The following is a 26,217-nucleotide window of genomic DNA, read 5'->3' on the forward strand; positions in this document are numbered from 1 at the left end:
GTGTCTTGTGGGGACGGGGAGGCGGAGAGGGAATGTGCACCTGGGCTTCACCCCCTGGACCCCAGAAACCCAGAGGCTCAGGGAGGAAGTGTGGGATGGGGGGGATCCTAGTGGGGTGCCCCAGGACCAGGGCCTGGGGAAAGACACAGCCAAGAGCGGTAGGGGGCAGGGGTTACCTTTAATGCTGCATTTTGTGCCGAATCCCTATGATGTGCCCTGTCCCTGAGTATCCCTGCCCACCCTCCCCCCTCACTGCAGGGTGGGCACAGGGCCCCACCCTCTGGGGTACAAAGGAATAAATTAAGTGACCCCCTCCCCCCTTCCCCAATAAATAGAGTATCCTGCCCAGGGCCTCCCCTGCCTTGTGTCGCGGTAGGCTGGGGCGGGGCCTGGGGCGCTACATTCATGGCTGCCCAGGCGGGCGGTGGGGGGCAGGCCTCAGCGGGAGCCGTGGGCCCCGCACAGGGGCACTGTGCTGTCCTGGCTCTGCCCCTCCATGTCCATGTCAAGCAGCGTGGGCTGCATGCCGGGGGGTCCAGGGCTCTCTGGGGTGTCCGGCCTGCTGGGAGGCGAGATGCTGAGTGTCCAGCCAAAGGAGACCAGTTTCCAGGGGTCCAGGCGGGGCCGGCTGGCAGCCGGCCGGGGTCTTGGGGCGAAGGTCAGGGTGGTAGGGCGGCCAGGGAACTCGGGGGGCCGGCGGTGGGTCGGGAACAAGGTCTGGGGGTCGGGCAGGCGGGGGAAGTCCAGGGGGTCTCGAGGGCCTGGTAAGAGAGGATCAGATGAGGTCAACGGGGTGGGCCAGAGGATGGCATTTAAAAGCCAGGATCATCACATGAGCATTGGGGTCTCTGACATCTTTTGAGGTATCTGCTGCTCTTCTTGGGCCCACTTTCCAGGAGGGGTGGGACCTTCACCTAGGCCCCTACGACTCCGAACTGCTCATGCAACTGGGTGCAACTCTGGGCATATTCCTTAACCTATCAGAGCCTGTTTCCTCGTCATCCCTCTAGATACAGAAAGCCCTCATCCGTCTGAAGCCTCTTATGCATGTGGCACTGGGTGTGTGCGCACACGGAGACCTGAGGCATGACGCTATCTCTGAATGGTGATGACAGCAGCTCACTACATAGGTGAGGGTTAAATAAAACAACAAAGCACGTAGCACAGTGCCTGGTAGTAGGTAGTTAACTCCTGTCCTAATCACCTTTGTCTTTGTTAATGAATTATAGAGGGACGCCTGGGTGGCTCAGTCCATTGAGCACCTGGCTCTTAATTTCGGCTCAGGTCATGATCTCACAGTTTGTGAGCTGGAGCCCCAGACTGGGCTCTGTGTTGACAGCATGGAGCCTGCTTGGGATTTTCTCTCCCCTGTCTCTGCCCCTCCCCGGCTCAGGCTCTCTCTCTCTCTCTCTCTCTCTCTCTCTCAAAATAAACATAAAAAATGTAGAGGGAACAGTGTCTAGCACATGAGTGTTACCCATAGTTGTTACTGTTGCCATTAATGCCACCCACCTGGGCCCTGGAGGCATTAGTTTGCCACCTCTCCAGCATTCCTGGGTCTCAATCACCTGGGGGCCCACGGTGCCTCTAGCAGTGAGGACCATGGGGACACAGACCCTTCCCCCCATGCTAAGCAAGAGGCCACCCTGACATCTAGGGCGTCGCCGCTGGGCTGGGACCTGGGACTTTGGTGGGGTTAGGGGAGAAGGGTCGGTTTTCTGCGCCCTGGGTGTGGGCGCCTCACTCACCAGGGCGGGGAGCCGCGGGCTCAGGCGCCCCCCGCTGCCCCAGCGCCCCATCAGACGGCGTCCGCCGGTGCCCGCGGCTCACTGCGCGCGCGGCCGTGACGTGGGTGGGCGTGAGAGACTGGCGGGGGTCTTTCTTGAAGCTCTCCAGCTCCAGGTCCACCAGGGGGTTGGTGCTGGGCGGGGAGGGCGGCGGGGAGGGCGCGGCCGGCGCGGCCTCGTCGCTGTCGGAGCGCAGCAGCGAACGCGTGGAGTTGCAGTCGGACACGGACGACAGCGACACCAGGGTGGCCGAGGGCGCCAGGCCCGGGCCGGGGGCCGCGTCGTCGCGGCGACCGGGCGAGCGCCCGGGCGGGCTGAGGCCCCGCGGGAAGCGGCCGGCGCGCGGGAAGAAGAGGCCGTCGAGCCAGCGCCTCTGCTCCTCGCCGTCGGCCGCGCGCGCCTCGGCCACGTCGGCGCCCAGGCCCACGGCGCCCAGCAGCGTGGCGCAGCCCAGCAGAGCCAGCTCGCAGCGCCGCCGGCCGCCGTGCCCGGGCCGGGAGAGGGGCGCGGGCGCCCCCGGGGAGGGCTCGGCGGGCAGCGGCACCGTGAGGTAGGACGGGGTGGTGTAGGGGGAGGGAGGCACGCTGCTGCCTCCGTCCGCCTCCGCGAACTCCTCTGCAAGTGGGAGAGGGCCGTCAATCGCCTCCAGGGCTGGGCCTGGCCGCAGCCCCCGCCGCCCCCGGAGACTTGGTGGGCAAGGGGCTGCCCAGAAAGCCCCTTCTGCCAGTGAGGCCACCAAGTCCCATTAAACGTGGTTCTCAAATCATTCTCCTCCCAAAGCCTCTAGGAATGACCCTGCACCCTGGGGCTGCCCTTCCCCCATTTTGGGAATGTTTCCTACCCACTGGTCCAGTGAAATCGGATTCCTCCTCCCAGTGCGGGGGGGGGGGGGGGGGGGGGGGGGGGGGGATGGTCACCTCTTCGTCTTGAGTTCTGTTTCCCTCCGGATGCCCCTCCCTCTCCATTTTAAAGACACCCTCACCCTCTTACCCATCTCATTGAGGCTGGCGAAGCCTGGGGCGATCGGTGTGTGTTTGGGGGATTTGCCCAGGTTGGGGGCACTGGATGACCACTGTTTGCTTCCTTCCCCCAGGGCCTTCAGCCTGCAGGGGGCACCAGAGATAGGGACGGTTGCAATGCAGGCCTCCTGGCTGCCTGGGCCTGGGGGCAACGTGCAGGGCCAGGGGTGGGCTCCCAGTGCCTATACCTCTCCTCCCCTCCAGCCCGCTCCTTCTGCAGGGTGGAGCTGGGGCCCCAGGTCCGGCCCTTCTTCTTGCCTCCAACCAGTTCTTCCTTCTTTGGGGGCCCGCTGCGGCCCCACGTCCCACTGCCACCACCGCTGCCACCACCGCTGCTGCCACCGCCATCCACGGGAGTCACTGGGCCAAGAAAAGCCACTTGGTTACTGGGTGTTGGACAGTCTGTCCCCACTGGGCTCCCCCCCTCACTCTCACATCCACTGTCCACCAGAAGTCCAAAGGATCTTCAACCCTTCCCTTTTCTAAATCCTTCCATAGCTCCCTACTGCTGTCAGGACAAGGTCCTAGCTCCTCAGCCTGACAGTAGAGGCTCTGCATGTACTTCCCTGCCTTCCCTCAGCTTTGTCTCCCGTCACTCCTCACAGCGAAGCCCATCAGCCATCTATTCATTCCCACATGTCTGCTGAGCACCTGCCATATGCCAAGCCCCATGGGAGGTGCTGAGAAGACAGTAGTGGGCAAAGCTGAGAAAACCCCCTGCTCTTGGGAGTTTACATTTTAGGGGTGAAGACAGATGACCAACAAGAATCATACTAGGTGAGTGATTTGTGTAGGGAGTTGACAGGCGGTAAGTGCCGTGAGGGAGACGGAGCAGGAAAGGAGTCTGAGAGGTAGGAAAAGTCATGTTTGACAAGGAAGACTCTGAGCAAAGATGTGAAGGAGGTGAGGGGGTGAGTCAAGTGGATACAAGGGAGAAGAGCATTTCAGGCAGAGGGAATAGCTTAGGCCAAGGCCCTGTGGCTGGCCATACCTAGGGTGTTTAGAGCAGCCAGGAGGCCTGTGGGGCTGGTGTGGAGGGAGGGAGAAAAGGAGGAGAGAGAGGAAATGGAGTCTGGGTATGCAGGCAGAGGGCAATGAGTGCCTTGATTGGGACCCCATGTCTATCATTTCCCAGGTGGGTGTTTCCACACCTCCATGCCTTTGCACAGGCTGTTCCCTTCACCTGGAACTCTGTTCCTTTCAGTCCTTTTCCCAGCCTCGTTGCCAGTTTTCTCTTCAAGCCTCCAGCTGTGGAGGAGTTTGTTCCCTGGAGAGTCTACCGCTCTCATTCCCACACTTTGAAAGTACCCTGACATTAGTACTGTCACCACATGGTCATTGTCTTTGTTGGTGTCCCCATGAGAATGACCTCTGGGGCCTGGTACAAGCAGGGGTCCCGACAGAGGTGTGAAGGGGGTGATATGTGGGGCAAAGCCAGGGGTGACCGATGGGGCAGAACAGATTTGAGGGGATCAGCCTCGTATCCTGCCCATCAGCAAACCGGGCTGGCTGTGCCTCTGCCGCGTAGCCCCGTCTCCCGCCCACAGCCCCAGTCCGGTCCGCTCCCCTTGTCTCCTGTCTTCCCCTATCGCTCCAGCCTCCCACAGTCCACACCCTTCACAGCAGCCGGAGGGACAAGGTGCGTTTTATCACATTACTGCCCGGCTCATGGCCCCTACTGCATTTAGAATACAATCCAGTTCAGGTTCCTTAGCGAGCCCGGTTCTCTAGGCCCAGCAAGACCTGGCCCCCTGCAACCTTGACCACAAACCCACTCCTCTCCCTGCCATTCACTCCAGTCCAATCGAGCTGGCCTCCCAGGACCATACACATGCCTTGCTTATTCCCACCCCTGGCCTTGGCCCTTGCTGTTCCCTCCTGCAGGGACACGCTTCTTTCGGATCTTGACCCCCCTCGCTCCTTCTTACCACCCGGGTCCCTGCTCAAACCCCAGCTCCCTACACAGGCCTTCCTGATGTAAAACAGCACCTCTCCTCTTTTATTTCCCTTCCCTGCTTTCCTTTGTAGAGCTTATCACTATAGTATATGTACCACTTTAGTGTCTGTTGACCCCTGATGAGAATGAGGGAGGGGACCCCGCCTGTCTTGTCCCTGTTGTTCCTCCAGCTCGGTGCCCAGTAAATGTCCACAGAACGTTGTGGACTACTGACTGGTCAGGGCCTTGGGAGATACTCACGGCGAATGGCCCTCAGCCGGGGGATGATGCTGGGGCTTGCAGGGGGGCTGGCCCCGTCGGATCCTTTCCGCTTGTCCAGGGTTGGAGAGGCTTGGACTGTGATCTTATGCTCGAAGCCTGTGGAAAGAAAGAGACTTTCCTGAGCAAGATGCTCCGTGGGTAACTGGAGAAGTTCCCCTTGTGGGATAGAAGGAATGCCAGAATGGAACGCCACTGTTTTCATTCCTTAAACGGGGGTTCGCAAACTGTGGTCTCCAGAGCGGCGGCATCCACGTCAACTGCAAACCTCAGGGGCAGCACTCATCCTCAGGCCCTCTGAATCGGCAGCTCTGGGGTGAAGCACAGCCATGTAACCATGATGAGCCCTCCAGAGACCTCGGGCGCACGCTTGAATTGGGGAGGAAGGATCCTAATGGGGTCCTTAATTAACTAAGGATTGACTACAGATCTAGGCCTAAGTGTCCAGCGTGGCAGCTATTAGCCACAAGTGGCCACTGAGCACTTGCAGTGTGGCCACTGCATCTGAGCCGCTGGAGAGTTTGAACCTATCTGTGTAGTCGCAATTAATCTAAATTTAAACTTAAAAATGGATCCTCAGTTCGGTTATTGAAAACATTTAAGCATGTTTGATGCAAATCTTGGGGATGTGAATCAACTTTTTTTCAACTATAAATTTCACGAAACCCAAATACAGGTCAAGTATTTTTGAGGAAAATTAAGCGTCTGGACCAAGGTACACTGTAACCATAACATATACGCTGGATTTCAAGAATTGGGTGTGGAAAAAAAGAGGTTAAAATCTCTAACAATTTTTCTTGTATTGATACATGTGACACTGTAGCATTTTGGATATATCAGGCTAAATAAAATATATTGTTAAAGTCAATTTCACCTGTTTCTTTTCCATTTTTTCCCTTTTCCATTTTTTTTTTTTTTAAGGTGGCTACTAGATTTAAAATTAGCCATGTGGCTTGCATTAGATATCTGTTGGCCAGTGCTGTGCTGGTCACTGCATGATGGCTTATAACATTACAAAGAGAGGGTTGAGCAGACATCATGTCTTATGATGGGTGAGCGGGGTCATGTTACCTAAGAAGCGATCTTTGGGGGGTGGGGGTGGGGAAGAGACCGAACGGGAACTTGAAACTGATTATGCCTTGAGACAAACCTATTGGGTTGATCCACATGAAACTTGTTTTGGTTTTGGTCAAAAAGGGCCGGGCATCAGCAGTTTCACATAGTTTAACTTAATACCAGTTAATAGGAAATTTAGGGGACAGAGGACAAGGTAAGTCATACTGGGGAGACGCAAGCAGCAGCCTCCAGACTGTGGGAAATGCTGCAGAATAAAAGATGCAAGGGGGAAAAAAAGCTGATTAAAAGATTAAAAAAAAAAAAGAAGACAAAACAATAACAATTTTTAAAAAGTAAGGACGTGAATGCCCTTATTCTTGGCGGGCAGCCGGGGGTTTGTGCTGGGAGGGAGCGCGTGGCGGGGCATGTGGGGTGGCTGCGGGTTCTCTCTGCTTGGGTGGGGGTGATTATACTAACCCAGTAAGCTAGACGGGTTTCTGGCCCCTTTCCACATGTGTGATACATTCAGCAATAGAAAAGTTTTCAAAAAAATAGGAGGAGGAGGTAAACCCCGCGTTAGGAACGCTCCCAGCAGCCCCTGGGGGCCGTGTAAGGCGTGTGGGCGGTACCGGAGGGCAGGCTGATGTGGCTGCCGCCTTCCCGCAGCTTGAGCAGGCGGCTGCGCTTGAAGTTGCCCTTGCGTTTGCGGACCCTGGGCTTCTCCTGGCTCAGCTGGCACATGAGCAGGTGCAGCTCACGCTCCACGATGTCCATCTCGCGCTCGGCCAGCTCCTGCTCCCGCCGCCGCAGCTGCTCCTCCTGGAAGCGCTGCTCCTGGGCCGCCCGCAGCAGCTCCTCCTCACGGCTCCGGAGTTCCTGGAGAGAAGATGGGGCGAGGGGCTCACCTGTCAGCCCCTTGGGGATGGACCTGGGGGCTACTGGGTCTGCTGGGGGCACAGCACAAGGGCGTCCTGCTAAGGGGCAAATTGGGGGCACAATCCAACTCACTCTTCACCAGCCAAGCTGGTCGCCGGTGCTCCAGGCTGTATTAGCCCAAAGAAAGGGGTGGTTTTAGTTTTCACCTTTAAGTTTTTGACTCTTCAATTTGGAAAATTTCAAACATCCACAAAAGCAGAGACAGAATAGTGCCCCCAATTCTCATCATTCCACCTAAACAACTCTTTTTACTTGGCAAACCTTTTTTCACGTATCTTCTTCCTTGTCTCCTCCCTCTCTCCCTCCCTCCCATTTTCGCTGTTGTGTTTTAAAACCAATCTCAGGGGTGCCTGGGTGGCTCAGTCAGTTAAGTGTCTGAGTTCAGCTCAGGTCATGATCTCACAGTTCACAAGTTAGAGCCCGGCATCTGGCTCTGTGCAGACAGAGCTTCCTTCAGATTCTGTGTCTCTCTCTCTCTCTCTGTCCCTCCCTTGCTTGTACTCTGTCTGCCAAAAATAAATAAAACATTAAAAAAAATTTAGGGGTGCCTGGGTGGCTCAGTCAGTTAAGCATCTGACCCTTGATTTTGGCTTAGGCCATGATCTCACAGTTCGTGGGTTCAGGCCCTGTGTCAGGCTCCGTGCAGACAGTGCAGAGTCTGACAGTGCGGAACCTGCTTGGGATATGCTCTCTCTCCCTCTCTCTCTGCCCCTTCCCTGCGTGCTCTCTTTGCCTCAAATAAATAAACTTAAAAAATTAAAAAAAAAAAATTTAAACCAATCCCAGACATCAGGCAGTATCACTTGTAAGAGCATCAGTGCAGGGTGCCTTTTTCTTATTAATCTGCCAACAGGCCCCTTTCTTAATACGCAAAAAAGGCCCCTTTAGCCCTGCATGGACCCAAAGACTGGGGCTCAGGAGAAGGGACTCTGCCCCACCAAAGGCATCAGAAATGCAAGGGTCTTGCTCCATCCCTCCCACTGTGCCCCCTGCCTTCACCTTCTCTTTGGTCCGGAGGTCATCAAACATGTGCTGAATTTCCAGCTTCCAGTCTTCCTGCAGCGAGTGGAAGGACTCCAGTGGCATCTGGAATAGGGCTGACTGCTCGATGACTTCAAGCTGCTTCAAGATACTGCCGAAATCTGGCCGCCCATGGGGGTCTGGGTCCCAGCATTCTGGGGTGGGGGTGGGGGGGACAGCAGTGGGGGTGGAGAGGTCAGTGGCCATGCTCTAGGGCATCACCCTGCTTTGTGGAAGACAGGACTTCAGGGGACTGTGGACAAACAACTTCCATGGAACTGAGGGAAGGAATTCAAAGCCAAATTCCTGGCAACATTACAGTGAAACCTGGCTTTTGCTCCCTCACTTGTGGCCGAATCAAGGATCAGGGAAGAATCCCAGGGCCAGCGAATGCTAACAGGTGCCCTCAAGGGCTGTGGGCCTGGCTGGAACAACAGTTTGGGGGACACAGAGCCAACTGTAGGGGAGACAGTTTGTGGTCCAATGGTTGCAGCCCCTTCTCCCTCACTCCTGGGCCCACCGGTATGGATGGATGTGAAGGGGTGAGGTCTGGCCCGAGGGCCCCTGCCACCCAAGCTGAGCCTATCTCCACAGGGCCCTGGCTCACCCTCCAGTAGGCGGGCAAAGGGCTCGGGGCACGTGGAGGGGATGGGCAGCGTCAGCTTGTTCATAGCCACGCCATATGCCACGGCCAAGGCGTCGATTTCACGGTAGGGGACCTCACCCGTCAGCAGCTCCCAGAGCAGCACCCCGAAGCTGCAGGTGGGGAAGAGGGAGGGTGATGCCGCAGCCCACCCCCATGCTCACCTACACCCCATCCCTGCCTCCGGTCCCGTGGTGGGCCTCCCTCACCCCCACATCCGGCGCTGGTTGATGAGGCCACGAGAACATGGTTGACCTCCGCTGGCCTGATCTCAAATAGATGTGGTGGGGTTGGCTGTCTGATGTCTTGCCTTTGCTCTGCCTCTCTTTCCTCACCCCTGTCTGAAAACTTTCAGTGTCTCACCTGTACCCCCTGGACAAAGCCACTTTTCTTAGCCCTGACCTTTGACGTCCCCGGCCACTTTGCCTCTAAGCCCTCTTGCCCCCGTACCAACCCCAGCTTCGCTGAACAAGTTGAACAAGCCCTAAGCCCTGTTCTTCCTAACCTCTGGCTTTGCACATGCTGTCTCCTTCATCAAGAACATCCTTCCCTGTGTGTAACTGTTCTTTCAGTCAAAACTCAGGTGTCCCCTCTCCCAGGGAGGCTTCCTTGATTCCACAGCCTCCAAAGCTAGATGAGAGACCCCCTCCTCTATGTTCCCACAGAACCCTCAGCACTTACCTCTAAAAACAAGTTAACACTATTTAACATTTATAAAGCACTTACTCCAGGCCAGCACTGTGCTAGGCGCTCTCAGTAATCCTCACAACAGCCCTGTAAGGCAGAAGGTATTGGTATGACCCCCGTTTTAGCCGGGGGACAGGTGCAGGCACAGAGAGGTTAAACTGTCTGCCTCAATGTCACACAGCTAGTAAGCGGACTGGTCTCAGTCCACACTTGGGCTCATGCTTGATGCCCATGACGGTGTCCTTGAAGGATACACAACACTGGAGCACGCACCACTGTGCTCCGGTCACCTGCCGGTCCACCTTCTCCAGTAAACTGAACACCATTTTGTGCGGTGTCCAGCATGCAGTGAGTCCCCGAGCTCCCCCACATCCACGCGTGCATTTGACATATAAATGTCTGCTGTGTGCCAGACGCTATTCTGGGCACTGGACCAAGATGGACACCACCTCTGCCCTCCTACGGCTGACGGCCTCCCTGTCGTTCTCAGTGCCAGCACTGGTGAATGTGAGCTGGGCATCTGCTGCCTGAAATCATTTCCCATCCTCCTTTGCAGCTAAGCATGCCCATATGGCGATGGTTCTGGCCAGTGGGGTGCGGGAGGACGTGTAATATGCAACTAACTTCCAGGAAGTTAAAGAGAGTCCTCGGAGTCCCGAAGTTTAGAAGTTTAGAGTCCTTAAGGAGAATTGGTGTCCTTTCCTCTTTTCCTGCCTGCTTGCTGTGATGTGGACATAAAAGCCGGAGCTCAAGCAGCCGTTTTGGATGATGAAGTGAGCTTTGGAATGGAGACCACACAAGGTGGAAGAAAATACTAATGGCTTTCAACTGGGGGTGGTGTGAACCCTCCACCTCACCTGTGTTGCTGGAAACCTGTGAGGCTGTTTTGATTGTCACAAGGACCGGGGAGCGCTATGATGTTTGGTGGCTGGGAACCACATCCTAAAAAATACAGGGCAGTACCACGCAAGAAAGAATTACCTTGCTCTATGTCAGTGACGCCCCTGTTGAGGAACCCTGACATAGGACCCTGAATTCCTGTCACCGGGAGCACCACATCAGTCCTGGGCTTTACAGGAGAGCAGAAACTTCAGGCTTGTTTTTATTTGGGGATTTTCTGCTCCTTGCCACGGAGATATGGCTCTGTGCAGTTTGGTACGGCAAATGAATGCCTAATGGAAAGCCAGTTAGAACCTTCCCCAAAGAGCTGCACTGCTCTAGTGGAGACTTCCTGTCTGATTTGTCTGCCCAGAAGCCATGACTTTGCTACTTGGTCCATCTGGAGCCTTAGCTGGGGACTGACCTGGGTTTGGCTCCCTCCCAGTAGAAGGCCCCAGGCTGGAGAGTATCTGCTGTCGCCATCAAGTCTCACTGGTGAGATGGCAACAGCCTCCTCGCTGGCCTCCTGCCCCCGCTCCTGTCCCCCACAATCCATTCTGCATCCTACAGCCGAGGGAGCCTTGCAATGCTAAACCAGATTGTGCCATTCATAAATGCTCCTAATGGCTTTCCGCTGCACTTAGAATAAAGCCTGGCGTCCGGTCCCTCATCTGCGGGGTCCCCCGCTCTCTCTCCTATGTCATTTTCTACCACCTTCCTCCTTGCCTCCTCTGCTCCAGTCCCCCGGCCTCACGGCTGTGTCTGGAATAGACCAAGCTCGTTCTCACGTCAGTACCGCCTTTGTGGGCACTGTCCCCTCTGCCTGGGAAGCTTCTTCCCCCAAACTCTGCATGGGTGGCTCCTTCTTACCATCATCCAAAACTCAGCTCAAGTGTCATTTCTCAGAAAAGCCTTCCCTAACATCATCCTCCAGCCCTCAGAGTGCTTTCGATTTACCTCCCGGCTCTTAATACTATCTCATGCTTTGTTCTGGTGGATTAACTCTTTATCTTTGGAAAATTATTTTACAACTTTTTAACTTAAAACCAGCTCCCCCCCTCCCCCCAGCTTCTTGTGTATTTGTTTATTTATTTACTCTTCCTCTGGGCAGGAAATGTGTCTAGATTTTTTTTACTGCGGTATCCCTAGCACCCAGTGCTGATGGATGGATGGATGGATGGATGGAAGGAAGGAAGGAAGAAAGGAAGGAAGGAAGCAAGGAAGCAAGGAAGCAAGGAAGCAAGGAAGGAAGGATGAAAGGATGCCTCCAAAGCCTCAATTTCCTATTGACAAGTGGGGTGCTGTACTGGATGGTGTCTGAGGGGCCCTTGGTGTTGACATCCTATTTCTGTATTTCGTAATTTTCCGCTCGAATCCAAGTCCTTCTCAGCTGCCACTTCAGCAAGCAGACACCTGCTTTGGTGCTTTGATGGTCTGACCTTGCCAGGGGGCCTCTCTGTGAGGCCTGGATCCTAGCTTCCGCAGGAGACTGTCCCTCCCACTCTGAAACACCCTCCTCCCCTCCCCCATTTCCGGATTCCCCAGCCCCACCATCAGCACCTCCAGACATCACTGCTTTTGGAGAAGAGGGAGAGACGGATAACCTCCGGAGCCATCCAGGCATAAGTCCCTGCAGCGCTCATCTTGGTGGTCTTGTGCCACTCGCGGGCGAGGCCGAAGTCCGTGATCTTGAGCACCGTGTCTGCGAGGTTGTGGTTCTCGATGGCCTCCAGAATAAGAACTGTGGGGCAGGAAGAAAGATGGGTCACCCCAACCTTCTGGGCTGCAGACCTGAGTGTCCTGCCCGCCTGCCTCAGCTGAAATCTCCTACTTGTTCTCTCCCTCTAACCATGAGTAACCATGAGTTACCCCCCTCTGCAGCAGGTCCTTTCCTGGTCTGGAATATCGTGGACGCTTCCATGCCAGTCGGATCCCTGCCCCAAGCTCCCATGAAGGAGGAGGAGCTTCCTCTGGGTCTGCTTCCCTCCTGATTCTAACCTGGGCTCTGGGGAGCTCCGTGAAAGGTGGGTAGCCAAAGCCCAAAGCCTTGGTTCTCCTTTGTTCAGGCCTTGAATTCCTGGCCACCAGTGAGGTGGGAACTAGACTCTGAGCAGAAGGGATGAACGTGGTTCTCCTTTGCCTTTGTCACCCCTGTGGCAGACTGCATTCAGGGGCCCAGATCTACCCCTTTCTGCATCACCTTCTTCACCACCTGACTCTGCACTCCTTTCCACGGAAGGGGAAGAGTCTATTTCCTCCTCCTTTACCTTGGGTTGGCCCTAGGACTTGTTTTGGTCAACAGAACAAGGCAGAAGTGACAGAATGCCATTTCGAAGCCTAGGCCTTAAGAGGCCTCACCTATCTGCCTGCCATCACCACGAGACCATGCCTCGGCCAGCCTGCTGGTCCAAGGTAGATGGGAGGTACTTGGAGTAAAGTCTTCCCTGCTGAGGCCCGCCTAAGTCAGCTCACGCTCCATCAGGCCCACGTGTGTGTGAGAAGCAATAAATGACATCAAGTTTTAAGACCCTGAGTTTTGGGGGTGGTTTGCTACGCAGCATTACTGTGACAAAGTCTGACGGCTATATCCCCCAAGCATATTGAATGGTTCCAACTTGCTGTCTAGGGCTATTACTAACAACAATTATAATCATGGCTGGTGTTTATCAGCGGCCTATGATATGGCAGGCACTGTGCTAGGCCTTTACATGGATTATCTAGAAAGCAACCCATTTTATCGACTGGCAAACTGAGGCTCAAAGAGATGAAGTCCCTTGGCCAAGAGTGTATAGCTAGAAAACTGTGGGGCAAAGACCTGACCTACATCTGTCATTAGAGCCCAATCTCTTAACTGCTATGATATTCGACCAGCATGTATCAAACAGGCCCCAAAGTGTACAGGCCTGCCTGGGTGTGAATCCCAGCTCTGCCGCTTATCAGCTGCATAACCTTGTATGATTTATTCTTCTTAACGCTAGGATTTCTCCTCTGTTAAGTGGGGATGATAATAGTATTTACCTTATAGGGTTGTAGTAAGGTGAAGCACCAGTAGGCCCTTTAAAAATGTTAGCTATTATTATTAGTGTGTGATGTGGCCATAGTTGGCCTTTACTTCTCCCCCCAGATCTTTGACCATTCCTGGTGACTTCTCCTGTCATAACAACAGTGAGCTAATTCTACTATCATCAAAGCCCAGAAGCCTCCCTCGACTCTCTAGCATGTGACTCCATGCTTCCCTTCTTGAGTCCCCACCTCTTCTGTTGGTGGGGTGACCCTGTGACAGATGGAACACACTATGGTCTTATATTTCATTTCTGCATCATCCCTTGCTTAAAATCTTCTGATGGCTTCCACTACGTTAAAAACGAAACAAAACAAAACCCCAAATCCTCATCATGGCCTCCAAGGTCATTATGATCTGGGCCCTGCCTACCTTTCTGACCTCATCTTCTACCCCTCCCTCATTCCTCCTCTTCCAACCCCTCTGGTCTCCTGGCTGTTTCTCCAGCAAGGCATGCTTATTTCCACCTCAGGACCTTTGCTCTGCCCAGACCTTTGCAAGGCTGGGTTCTCTTTTTTCAGGTCCCTGCTCCAGTATTGCCTTCCCTGACCATCTGATTCAAAGAGCTCCTTCTGCCTGTTTTATTTTCTTCAGAGCCCCCTGATCTTATCTGGAAATTTTATCTACCTACCTACCTACCTACCTAAATATCAGTCATCTACTTCTGTTTACTAGACCATAACTTCTACGTGGGGAGATGTTGCCTGGGTCACTTCTGTAATCCCAGCGCGTAAGATAGGGCCTAGTATATTTAATTTTGCTTCAGAATTATCGGTTGAATGAACCAATGTACGAGCGACACCAGACAAGGGGCTCCTAGGGAAAGATGAATGGAGGAAGCTGTGCTGTGGAGGCCCTGTGACCTGTCCTGGGCATGGACTTGTCCCATTGGCTGAGCAGGAAGCCCTGGCCTAAGGAGCCCCAACAACGCCATATCCAGGTGGCACTGGCTACAGGAAAACCTAGAGGCCTGGGGGCATGTCCTTATACCCCACCTTCAGGCTGTGAATCAGAGGGGTGAGGAGAGGCCAGGAAGGCACCCCAGCCTTCAAGGGGAGCATGCTGGTGGTCCTGCCTCTATTTGCCCAGCATGTCAGAGGAGTCTAAGCATCAGGGAGGCAGGAACCATCTGTGTCTGTCTTTGCTCAATTCCCTGGCCCCGCCACAGGGCTTGGCACACCTTGAGCACCTGGCAGCTCGGTTGGTGTACAAGTGTAAGGCCTGGAAGGTAAGGAAGACCACTCCCTCTGTTCTAGGGTCTCGCAGTGGTCGTGGCTCTGCATAGCAACATTGCAGAAATAGCGGGACGGATTCAAACACATTTCAGGGTGTGGAACTGACAGGAATCAGAAGAGATGTGGGAGTCCAAATGTGAGAACAAAGGGGAAATCCTCACATTTCCAGGGAGGGCAGGGAACATGCTGGCCTCATTCCCTGTTGATCCCTCTCCTTAGCACATGACTTGGCCCAGCAAACACCAAATGAAAAATGAAAGAATAGATGCATGCAGAAATGAAAGGGAGTGAGATGGGGTAGAGGAAGCTTGGGAGAGCCAGGAAGGTAGGATTCTTCCCCCGCTATATCCTTAGGACGCAGGACTGGGTGTGGCACACAACAGGCGCTCCGGAAATGGGTGAGGCCACTGCGGTCTTGGTCCCTGTTGGGCTCCTGTTAATAGGTGCTCAACTAATATGTGCTGACATCGTGAGAAGCTCCTTGATCTAGAGGTGGGTCCTGGGGAGCTTTCTCTTCCTGCTGGCCCCAGTCCCCATTCGACCAACCAATCAAGTTTTGAGAGCCTGTGATAAGCCAGGCAGCCTGGAAGCTTTTACATAAGGCACATCCCTTTCCCTCCTCCCTCACTCTGGCTGGGGCAGAGGCCTGAGAGGACTCCAGGAAGTGGTTCTCAACCCCGAGGAGACACTTGGCAATGTCTGGAGACAAGTTTTGGTCTTTGGTGGAGAATGTTAATGGCATCTACCAGCTAGAAGCCACGGATGCTGCTAAACAACCCACAAGAGAACTGCCTCCTACAATCATCCAGCCCCAAATGTAAATAGTAAATAGTCAGAAACTCTGACTCCAGGCTAGATTCTTTCGGTCTCTGCCCGGTGGACCCTGGCATCATGGCTGGACAGTGAGTGCCATGAGGGCAGGCCCTGTGCTGTCCATGCTAGGAGTTCAGGGCCTGTCACAGTGTTCATGGATACATACTTATTAAGCTACTGTGACTCTTAGCCTGGGAGACAGGCGGTCCTTCAACCTTTCCAAGCCTCCTTTTCCTCCCTCACTTGGCCCGGAAGGTATACCGCTGCCCCTTCTTGCCCTAGGCAATATCTTCTGGTGTCCCCATTTCCCACCACCTAGGCTTGACCTCCTAAGATTCGGTGGAAGCAAGTTTTGGGGGGAGGACACCACTTACTGTTGATGGACTTGAGGTCCCGGTGGATGATGGGCACAGGGGCATCATTGTGTAGGTAGTTCATGCCCCGGGCCACCTGCACAGCCCAGTTGACCAGCACATGAGGGGGCACCCGGCGGCCCGCCAGCACCCTGCTCAGTGCGCCCCCCCTGGCATACTCCATCACCAGGCAGAGGTGTGGGGGGCTGAGGCAGGCGCCTCTGAGGGCAATGATGTTGGGGTGCTTCAGGGCTCCGAAGAGCCTGGCCTCCTGGCGCACCTGCTCTGCTGTCACTGCCGGGTCCCGCTCAGGGTCCAGCCGGGCGGCCTTGACAGCCACCTCCTCGCCGCGCCATAGGGCCCGGTAGACCTTGCCAAAGCCCCCTACACCGATGATCTCTTCTAGCTGCAGCTCGTGGAAGGGGATCTCCTGGGGCAGCTGGAGGCCCGCGGGCGCGGCGGGTGCGCCAGGGGCTACGTAGTTGCTGGGGGAAAACGCCCACACGGCCGCTGGGTAGCTGCCCGGTCCACCAGCCCTCGTCGCCCGACACCGCACAGTCCTGGGAAAGCACCTGGACGCGGTCGCCCCTCCGCAGGGTCAGCTCCTCATCGCCCGCCGCCTCGTAGTCGAACACCGCGGTCCAGACGGGCCCCGTGGGGGTCGTGCCCCACTCCTTGGCCGTCCCCCCCTCCTCCTCCTCCATGGGGGAGGGGCCGGGGGCTGCGGGAGGCCGCTTCACACAGGCTGCCCGCGGGATGCAGAGGGCGGGCCCCGGCGGCCAGGATGGGGGGCAGTCCCTGCGGGTTCTAGGGGGCTCCTGGAGGCCATGGCTGGGGGCGGGGGCCCTCCGCAGGAGCAAGAAAAAGCCTCCTTAAAAGGGCAGGGTCGTCCCCTCTGATTCAGCTGCCCAGGCGGGGCGGGGTGCGGATAGGGTGGCGGGTTCACCTGTCTCCCCCAAATGTCAGGGCGCTAAGAGGGCCTGGCCGCGCGGCTCCCCAATTCCTGCCGGGGCCCGCCGGTGGGGGACGAGGGTGAGGGAAGCAGGCAGCCCCCTTCCCCACGCCTCTCACCCCGCGCAGCTCCACCGGCGGCCCCCGGCTCCGCATCCCGGGCCACGACCGCCGGGCGGGGTGGGGGTGGCGGGGCCCCGGGGGCGCCCGCCCCGGGATGGGGTGGCGCGCCCCTCGGCCTTCTCACGCGCGGGGCGGCCGGGCTGCCCCCATCCTCAGCACCTGCCTCCCGGTCGGCCCCAGCCCTGCCCCCGCCCGCGCCGCTTCCCGGGGCCGCCGGCGGTGCCTGAGTGACGTGCTCGCCGCCGCCGCCGCCGCCGCCGCGGTGCCGCCTGGGAGTTGTAGTCTCCGGCTGCGCGGCCTCGAGGCTGTTCCCCTAGCTCCCAGAACCCCGCTGCCAGCCTCGGGCCGCAGTGGGGACCCCACGAGGCCGAAGGAATCCTCCCGAGGAGATAAGCTTGGCCTCGGACCCTCCCTGGGACCCGGTGGGCCAGATGCCGGGAGGAGGGAAGGAGGCGGGCGCCAAGCGCTCCTCACAGACCCTGCGGGTCCGCGGCTCAAGATGGGGTTGACGGTGGCGGACCGGCTTCGCAAAGCGAAATAGAGGAGCTGCGTGAGTGGTGGTTACTGGCTGCAGCCTCTAACGCGGCTGGAGCACGGTCCCCTTGGCTGCCCGTCCCCTCGGGCCCCGACCCGAGGTGCACGCCGGGAAATGTAGTCCGTTCCGGGACAAGCGCCGCGGGAGGCGGCCTCAAACGTTGGAGAAGGGTTGGTGGCTCCTGCCACCTAGGGGATTCGGCTGATGGCGAGGCCTCAGCAGGGAAGATGGGGCTGGCAGGACGTGTTCACTGTCCGTTGGGAAATCACAGCCATGTCTTTCCCCACCAGCTCTGGTTTCTTCCACCTCAGCAGTCAGAACTCCCCGCCTCTCGTAATAGGAACTTCAATCTATTGGGGCTTAATGCGCATCTTGTGCTAAGCGCTTTGCATGGTATCATCAAATTCTCGCAAAGCCCCCATTTTACAGATGATGCATTGAAAAGCAAAGTCACTTGTCCAAGGTCACAGAACTGTAAATGGCAAAAGCAAGACTCAAAGGTAGGTTTTAAAATTAAAAACAAACATGATTTAAAAACAAACAAAACACTGCCTTCCCATTTAAAGAATGAGGATATTGAGTCCTGCAGAGATTCAGTGACTTGCTCAAGATCTGTAAGCTTGTAAACGGCAAAATTCTGGGCCTTTTCACGTGGTTTCTCCCGACTGGCCCGGAAGTCTGGAGCGAGGAGATAAAAGAGGAACCATGAGGTGCTCTGCTTCCCAAGTTCCAGACCCTGCCCCTGCTCCTGGGAAGTTGTTCCACTCTTAGAAGTGAGTACCTGGTCTCTTGTCTACCCATCAGGGAAACATAGGAACTATCAAGAATGCTTGTTTGAAGACAGAGTCCCCCCTTATTCTGAGTTATAGGCAGTTCTGCCATGAGTGATATATGCGTTCCTGAAAAGCCCTGGAGTTCTACAAAACAGTTCACTAAACATAACAAGAATTTATGGGGAAGAAGAAAAAAAAAAAAAACAAAACTAGGGTTAGATTGCTCAAAACACTGGCAACTTCATAATCAGAGTGCTACGAGACCAATAATGATTCTCAAAGAAATACTAGCACAGTTAAAATTCCACGGAGGTTTGCGCTTAGCAACATCTTCAGTGCCTTCTTTGCAATCTTATGGGGCTTGTGCTTCCTTCTCAGAGATGCTGGTCTGGATATATTAATTTCCTTTTCTTTTCTTTCCTTTTCTTTCTTTGAAAACTTTCTGGCTTTATTATTATTTTTTAATTTTTAAATTTTATTTAAATCCAAGTTAGTTAACATATAGTGTAATAATGATTTGAGGAGTAGAACCCAGGGATTCATCACTTACATAGAACACCCAATGCTCATCCCAATAAGTGCCCTCCTTAATGCCCATCACGCATTTAGCCCATCCCCCTCAACACCTCTCAGTTCTCTGTATTTAAAGTCTCTTATGCTTTGCCTCCCTCTCTCTTTTTATCTTATTTTTCCTTCCCTTCCTTTCCTTCCCTTTCCTTTCCTTCCCTATGTTCATCTGTGTTGTTCCTTAAATTCCACATATGAGTGAAGTCATATGATATTTATCTTTCTCTGACTTATTTCGCTTAGCATAATACATTCTAGTTCCACCTATGTTGTTGCAAATGGCAGGATTTCATTCTTTTTGATCACCGAGTAATATCCCGTTGTGTGTGCATGATTGTGTGTGTGTGTGTGTATGTGTATGTATATGTATGTGTACATATATATATATATATATATATATATATATATATCACATGTAGATATTAATTTCTAATGGAAACCATTTGCATCAAAATTAAAAATCTGATTTAAGGTGTTGCTTTCATCAACCTGTCATTTTAATATGAGAAAATATCATTGTGGTTTCTTCATCTGCATTCACAGCTTTACCACATACCATAACATTGTAGCAAGCATTATGATCCTTGAAACCACTAAAACAAGTCACTGTGGATCTAAAGGAAGACAGTTCTGCAGATTTTTAGCTGTGTGTGTGTGTGTGTGTGTGTGTGTGTGTGTGTGTGTGTGAAGATCTTCTTTGATCACCAAGGCTTCCCTTTTAAGTCTGAGAAAGCTTGTCACTGATTGCTTCAAAATATTAACTTCCCGGAGAAAAATTGCATATTGACCAACATGCTTGTGTTATGCCCACATTGTTACTCTGTTTACCAATTGCTTATGGGTTCAAATCAGAGAGGCAGGTGGGCAGCAGAACACGTGGTTTCCCAGTGAATGCCTAGACTCGGGTGAGCAAGGAGCCTTGACTTGATTCTAAACCTGGTGGGTCCTGCAGTGGGAATGGGGAGTGGGATGGAATTTGTCAATTCCATAACAGATGGTTTGGATTTTGATTGGGATTGTAAATGAATAAGTTATTGATTTGGGGGAGAATTTGTGATTTAGTAATATTGAGCCTTCCATCTTAGACATAGGTTTGATTTTCTCCTGGGATATCTTGTACATGTTTCTCTGGTTCACTCACTGGGACTTTACTATTTTTACTTATTTATTTATGACTTGGATCTTTTTTTTTTTTTTCCCCTAATCAATTACTCCTCTTGCATTTTTACTGCTGATCTTGGATCTGGCTACTTTGTTGAACTCCCTCTTACTTGTTTTAGAATAGCTAGACAGCTAATTCTCCATACTTTCCTGGCTAGAGGATCCTGTTAGGGTAACAAAATGCCAGTTTAGTTCTTTCCAACCTTTATAACTCATTTCTCACCCCTTCCCCTTTGGCGAAGAGTTTCAATACAATGTTATTGGTAGTGGTGATAATAGACATTCTTGTGTTGTCCGAGATTTTTGAAGGATTAACACCAAGGTTTCACTATGAGGTATGGTGTTTTCAGATTTCGAGTAGAAGTCCTTTATCAAATTCTATTTCTGATTTGCTAGTAGGTTTTTAAAAAGCAGGTGTTGACCTTTACCAAATGCTTTTTATGCACTTATCAATGTGATCAGATGGTTTTTCTGCCATCTACATTATTCTTATGGGAAATCATTTACCTTATTCTGCAATCTGGAATGGCTTGTGATATATTGGAGTTACCTGCTCTTGAAACATTTGGGGGAAGTTGACCTTAAGATCATCCATGCATGATGCCTTTTTGGTAGGTCTCTATGATTTCAACTTCTTCTGTGGATGTTGGTTTATTCAGATTTATTGCTTTCTCCTGGCATAAATGTTTGTAATTTATATTTGCCTAGAACAATATTTTATCTAGGACTTCAGATTCATTGGCATAACTTTATGCATGATGTTTTTTATGATTCATTTGCATCTGAAGGTATATTTTCTTCGGTTTTCCTGATATTCATTTGTTTCTTCTCTAATTTTTCTGGATCAATTGCCCCAAATTTTATAGTTTTATCAGTCTTTTTTTTTTTTTAATGTTTATTTATTTTTGGGACAGAGAGAGACAGAGCATGAACGGGGGAGGGGCAGAGAGAGAGGGAGACACAGAATCAGAAACAGGTTCCAGGCTCTGAGCCATCAGCCCAGAGCCCGACGCGGGGCTCGAACTCACGGACCGCGAGATCGTGACCTGGCTGAAGTCGGACGCTTAACCGACTGCGCCACCCAGGCGCCCCTAGTTTTATCAGTCTTAAAAAAACAAACAAACAGCTTTTGGTTTGCTGATAATCTTTCCTACTTATTTGGGGGGAAGGTTATTTCGTTAATTTCTGCTTTGTTGATTCACTGCCCTCCCCCCATTTTAGTGTTTATTCTGTATTCTCCAGGTTTTGGTATGGGGTGCTTTCTTTGTCATTCAGTTCCCCAAAAATGTAATGTCAGATTATTTACACCAATTATTTAGAAATGTATTTTTGAACCTATGGGTACCTGGATTGTTCTTTGGTTGTCTTTTTGCAGTTGATTGCCAATTTTATCCAATGAACATGTTCTGAACGATATAAATCCTTAGGAATGTGCTGAGATTTCCCTTTTGACCTAATATGTGGAGGTGTTTTGTTTTGTTTTGGAAGTGTTCTGTATGTTTTTAAAGGATGTTTTAAAGGATGTTTTAAAGGTTGTTGGGATCAGAGAGCTGACTATGCAAGTTTATTAATTCTCTAATTCTTGTTCCTTACTTTTTTTTTTTTCTGTTTGATATTTTGCCTTCTGGAAGGCATAATAAACTCTCTCATTATTAGTGACAATATGTTAGTTTCTCCTTTTAGGTGTATCAGTTTTTGCTTTATATATTTTGAAGTTATATTGTTATGTGCATGAGGATTTATTATATTAACATGACATCAGTGAATTATTCCTTTCCTCAGTATGAAATATCCTTTGTTTTCCTTCCTTATGATTTTTGCTTGTATTGCTTCCTTTTCTTAACATTTCTCATTTATTCATTCATTCTTCTTTTTTTTTTCTTGAGAATTGATTTTACCATACTGTTTCATTTCTTTTTAAAAAAAATTTTTTACATGTATTTACTTTTGATAGAGAGAGACCGAGAACAAGTGGGGGAGGGGCAGAGAGAGAAGGAGACACAAAATCCCAAGCAGGCTACAGGCTCTGAGCTGTCAGCACAGAGCCCAACATGGGGCTTGAACTCACAAACCGCAAGATCATGACCTGAGCTGAAGTCGGACGCTTAGCCAACTGAGCCACCCAGGTCCCCCATACTGTTTTATTTCTGACACACTGTTAGCAGTAACTGGTATAAAGCTATTCTTTTGTGTCATTTTTTTCCTCCCATATCTCCCTTCTTACTTCTATCTCTTCTTCCACCTTATAGACACACTTTCTAATGTGTTTAATTTCTGATTCTTGGATATGTCTATATTCCTAAAAAGATGTATAGTGCTTTATGTATTTTTTTGTTTTTCATATGTTTTTAATTTACAAAAATGGTATTAAATGAATTTCTACTTCTTTTTGCTCCATGTTGTTTTTTTTAATTTAATTTTTTATTTTTAAAAATTTATATCCAAATTAGTTAGCGTCTAGTGCAACAATGATTTCAGGAGTAGATTCCTTAGTGCCCTTTACCTATTTAGCCCTTCCCCCCTCCCACAACCCCCCCCCCAGGAACCCTCAGTTTGTTCTCCATATTTATGAGTCTCTTCTGTTTTGTCCCCCTCCCTGTTTCTATATTATTTTTGCTTCCCTTCCCTTATGTTCATCTGTGTTGTCTCTTAAAATCTTCCTATGAGTGAAGTCATATGATTTTTGTCTTTCTCTGACTAATTTTACTTAGCATAATACCCTCCAGTTCTATCCACAGTGTTGCAAATGGCAAGATTTCATTCTTTTTGATTGCTGAGTAATACTCCATTGTGTGTGTGTGTATGTGTGTGTGTGTGTGTGTGTGTGTGTGTATACACCACATCTTCTTTATCCGTTCATCCATCAATGGACATTTGGTCTCTTTCCGAAATACGTTGGCCATTGTTGATAGTGCTGCTATAAACATTGGGGTGCATGTGCCCCTTTGAAACAGTATACCTGTATCCCTTGGGTAAATACCTTGTAGTGCAATTGCTGGGTCGTAGGGTAGTTCTGTTTCTAGTTTTTTGAGGAACCTCCATACTGTTTTCCAGAGTGGCTGCACCAGCTTGCATTCCCATGCTCAATATTGTTTTAAGACCATATCATGTTATTATTTATATGTCTGGTTCATGGCTTCTTTTAAAAAAGATTTTATTTATTGGGGCACCTGGGTGGCTCAGTCGGTTAGGTATCCGACTTTGGTTCAGGTCATGATCTCAGTTCGTGGGTTCGAGCCCCGTGTCATGCTCTGTGCTGACATCTCAGAGCCTGGAGCCTGCGTCAGATTCTGTGTCTCCCTCTCTCTCTGCCCCTCCCTGCTCTTGCTCTATCTCTGTCTCTCTCTCCCAAAAATAAATAAGCATTTAAAAATTTTTGTTAAGATTTCATTTATTTATTTTTTAAGTTTATGTAGTTTGAGAGAGAGCACAAATACACAGGTAGGGAAGGGGCAGAGAGAGAGAGAGAGAGAGAGAGAGAGGGAGAGAGAGGGAGGGAGAGAGAATTCCAAGCAGGCTCCATACCACCAGTGCAGAGCCCCATGGGGGCTCGAACTCATGAACCATGAGTTCATGCCCTGAGCCGAAGTCAGATGCTTCACCCAGGAGCCCCAGATTTTATTTATTTTTAAGTAATCGCTACACCCAACTCGGGGATCAAATTCACAGCCCCAAGATTAAGAGTTGTATGCTTTACCGACTGAGCCAGCCAGGTGCCCCTGATTCATTGCTTGTGATTGCTGCATAGCTCACCATCTCTATTCATTGGCTAATGAAGATCTACATTGCCTTGAATTCTTTGCTACTACAAATAATACTTCATCAGTCTTGCAATTGTATCCTCCAGGACTTGTGTGAGAGTTTTTCTGGATCATCCATCTAAGGTTGAGATTGCTGGATCATAGAATATACATACTGAATTATACCAACTGGAGGGGCGTGATAGTTCCAAATAACACGTGTCTTCACTAACTTCCTCTAGCTTAGGTCCCCTGGTTCCACTAGTTCCTTTCCGAGCTTCTATGTAATTTTTAAAATTTAAAATTTTGATTTTATTTCCTCTCTGAGCTTCTCAATTTGGCTACTCTGATGGATTTAAACCAGCATGTTGTCATTTCCTAACTGATTATGAATGGGGTTGAGCATCTCTTCAGACTTGTCAGCCATTTGGATTTTCTTTTGTGTTAATTGTCTATTCATATTTTTTGCCAGTTTTTTTTTTTTTCGGTTGATTTTCCATTCTGAAATATTTGCAGGATTTTGTTTATTCTGGAGATTAATCACTTTTTCTTTTGAAGCCGAAAATATCTTCTCCCAGTCTTTCCCTCATTAGTTAACTTTTTCAGTTATGTCTTTGTGCGGGAGAAATCTTTAATTGTAATACGTCACGGGCGTCTCATTTTCATCATGTAGCTTATGTTTTCTAGATTTAAGAATCCTTTAAAAAATGTTTGTTTATTTATCTTGAGAGAGAGCATGTGTGTGAGCAGGAGAGGGGCAGAAAGAGGGAGAGAGAAACCAAAGCCAACTCCACGCTCACTGCAGAGCGTGACTTGGGGCTTGATCTCACGACCGTGAGATCATGACCTGAGCCGAAATCGAGAGTCGTAACCTTAACCTGCTGAGCCACCCAGGCGCCCCTAGGCTTAAGAATCTTTCTTCATTACGGGGCGCCTGGGTGGCGCAGTCGGTTAAGCGTCTGACTTCAGCCAGGTCACGATCTCGCGGTCCGTGAGTTCGAGCCCCGCGTCAGGCTCTGTGCTGATGGCTCGGAGCCTGGAGCCTGTTTCCGATTCTGTGTCTCCCTCTCTCTCTGCCCCTCCCCCGTTCATGCCCTGTCTCTCTCTGTCCCCAAAATAAATAAAAACGTTGAAGAAAAAAAAATTAAAAAAAAAAAAAGAATCTTTCTTCATTCCAAAGTCATAAAGATATTCTACATTTTTCTACTAGCTGTTATGGGTTGAATTACATCCCCCATCCCAAATACACTGAAATTCTAACTCTAACCTTTGGTACTCCAGAATATGATCCAATTTGGAAATAGGGTAGTTGCAGATGTAATGACTTAAATTAAGATGAGGTAATACTGGAGTAGCTTAGGCACCTACTGCAATGTGACTGGTCTTATAAGATGACAGCCACTTGAAGACAGACACACGCGGGGGAAAGGCAGAGATGGACGTCATGGGGCTGCAAGCCGTGGAACTTCAGACATCGCCAGCAAACCAGTAAAAGCTAAGAAGAGGCAAAGAAGGATTCCCTGCAGGTTTCAGAGGGAACATGGCCCTGCTGACACCTTGATTTGGGACTTCTAGCTTCCAGAATTGGGACACAATATGTTTCTGTTAGGTTAAGCCACCCAGTTTCCGGTACTTTGTGCTGGCAGAGCTGGGAAAGTAATATACTAGCTTTATAGCTTTAGCTTTAATATTTAGGTCTTTAATCCATTTATTTGGCCTTTGTATTATGGTGAGAGGGAGGGAACCCACTTTTCTTGTAAGGAGCCAGTTTCCCCAATATCCTTTAGCAATCCGTGTCTTCCCTTCTGATTAGGCCGCTTATTCTGAAAAAAATCACTGGTCCTTTCAGATACATGTGTCTAATTCTGGCCTCTCCGTTCTGTTCCTTTGATCAGTTTGTCTGCTCGTGTACCATACCGTCTTTGTCTTCTTTTGTAAACTCTAGCTTGTTAGTGTATCTTATCTGATTCAGAAGATCCCCACCCAGCCCCCGCCTTTGGCCAATTCTCATCTACTTGTGGGTACTGATTCTTAAACATGCATTTTTTTTTTTTTTTGAATCGAGTTATCGTTTCTCAGAAAAAAATATTTCTGGAATTTGGGCTTGCTTGAATTTATAGATTGATTCAGGTGGAAGAGCCATCTGAATAATATTAATTGTTGCATTCCTAAACATGGCTTACCTCCCCGTTTGTTTGATTTCTTTTGCGTCCTTTAATAACATTACATTTTTTGTCTTCATAAATGTCTTGTGAATGGATGGGTGAGTACCTAGATTCCTTTATAAGTTTTTTAAAGATGGTTTTATTTATTTATTTAGAAGCTTATTTATTCTGAGAGAGAGAGAGAGAGAGAGAGAGAGCATGAGCAGGGGAGTGGCAGAGAGAGAGAGAGAGAGAGAGAATGCCAAGCAGGATCCACGCTGTCAGTGCAGAGCCTGACTTGGGGCTTGATCCCATGGACTGTGAGATAATGACCTGAGCCAAAACCAAGAGTCGGACACTTAACCGAATGAGCCCCCAGGCGCCTGGTTTGGGTTTTCTGTATGGAATATGCCAAATCACATCCAAATAATGACACTTCTGTCATCCTCCCTCCCTTTCCTTATATACATATTTATTTATTTACTTATTTTTAAATTTTTAAAAAAGTTTATCTTGAGA

The 26,217-nt window shown here is 50.8% G+C and overlaps 2 protein-coding genes across 2 annotated transcripts in view; one reads left to right on the forward strand and one right to left on the reverse strand.

Moving 5' to 3' along the window:
- Positions 1 to 159: 159 nt before the first annotated feature.
- On the reverse strand, positions 160 to 16,972 carry MAP3K10 (mitogen-activated protein kinase kinase kinase 10). The gene is given in 11 exon segments (XM_023245041.2): positions 160 to 761; positions 1,749 to 2,402; positions 2,778 to 2,890; positions 2,995 to 3,166; positions 5,004 to 5,120; positions 6,707 to 6,953; positions 8,013 to 8,188; positions 8,641 to 8,789; positions 11,803 to 11,983; positions 15,726 to 16,194; positions 16,196 to 16,972. Coding segments are annotated over 11 exon segments (2,814 nt in total). The 5' UTR covers positions 16,409 to 16,972; the 3' UTR covers positions 160 to 438.
- A 155-nt stretch (positions 16,973 to 17,127) lies between these two features.
- LOC101089975 (zinc finger protein 780B) overlaps positions 17,128 to 26,217 on the forward strand; it is a 77,576-nt gene continuing 68,486 nt past the window's right edge. Inside the window, exon 1 of the mRNA XM_045047269.1 lies at positions 17,128 to 17,813. The gene's annotated coding sequence lies outside the window, so the exon portion shown is untranslated. The remainder of the gene's footprint in view (positions 17,814 to 26,217) is intronic.

This window comes from Felis catus, chromosome E2, assembly GCF_018350175.1.
Source record: "Felis catus isolate Fca126 chromosome E2, F.catus_Fca126_mat1.0, whole genome shotgun sequence".
Taxonomy (NCBI): Eukaryota; Metazoa; Chordata; class Mammalia; order Carnivora; family Felidae; genus Felis; species Felis catus.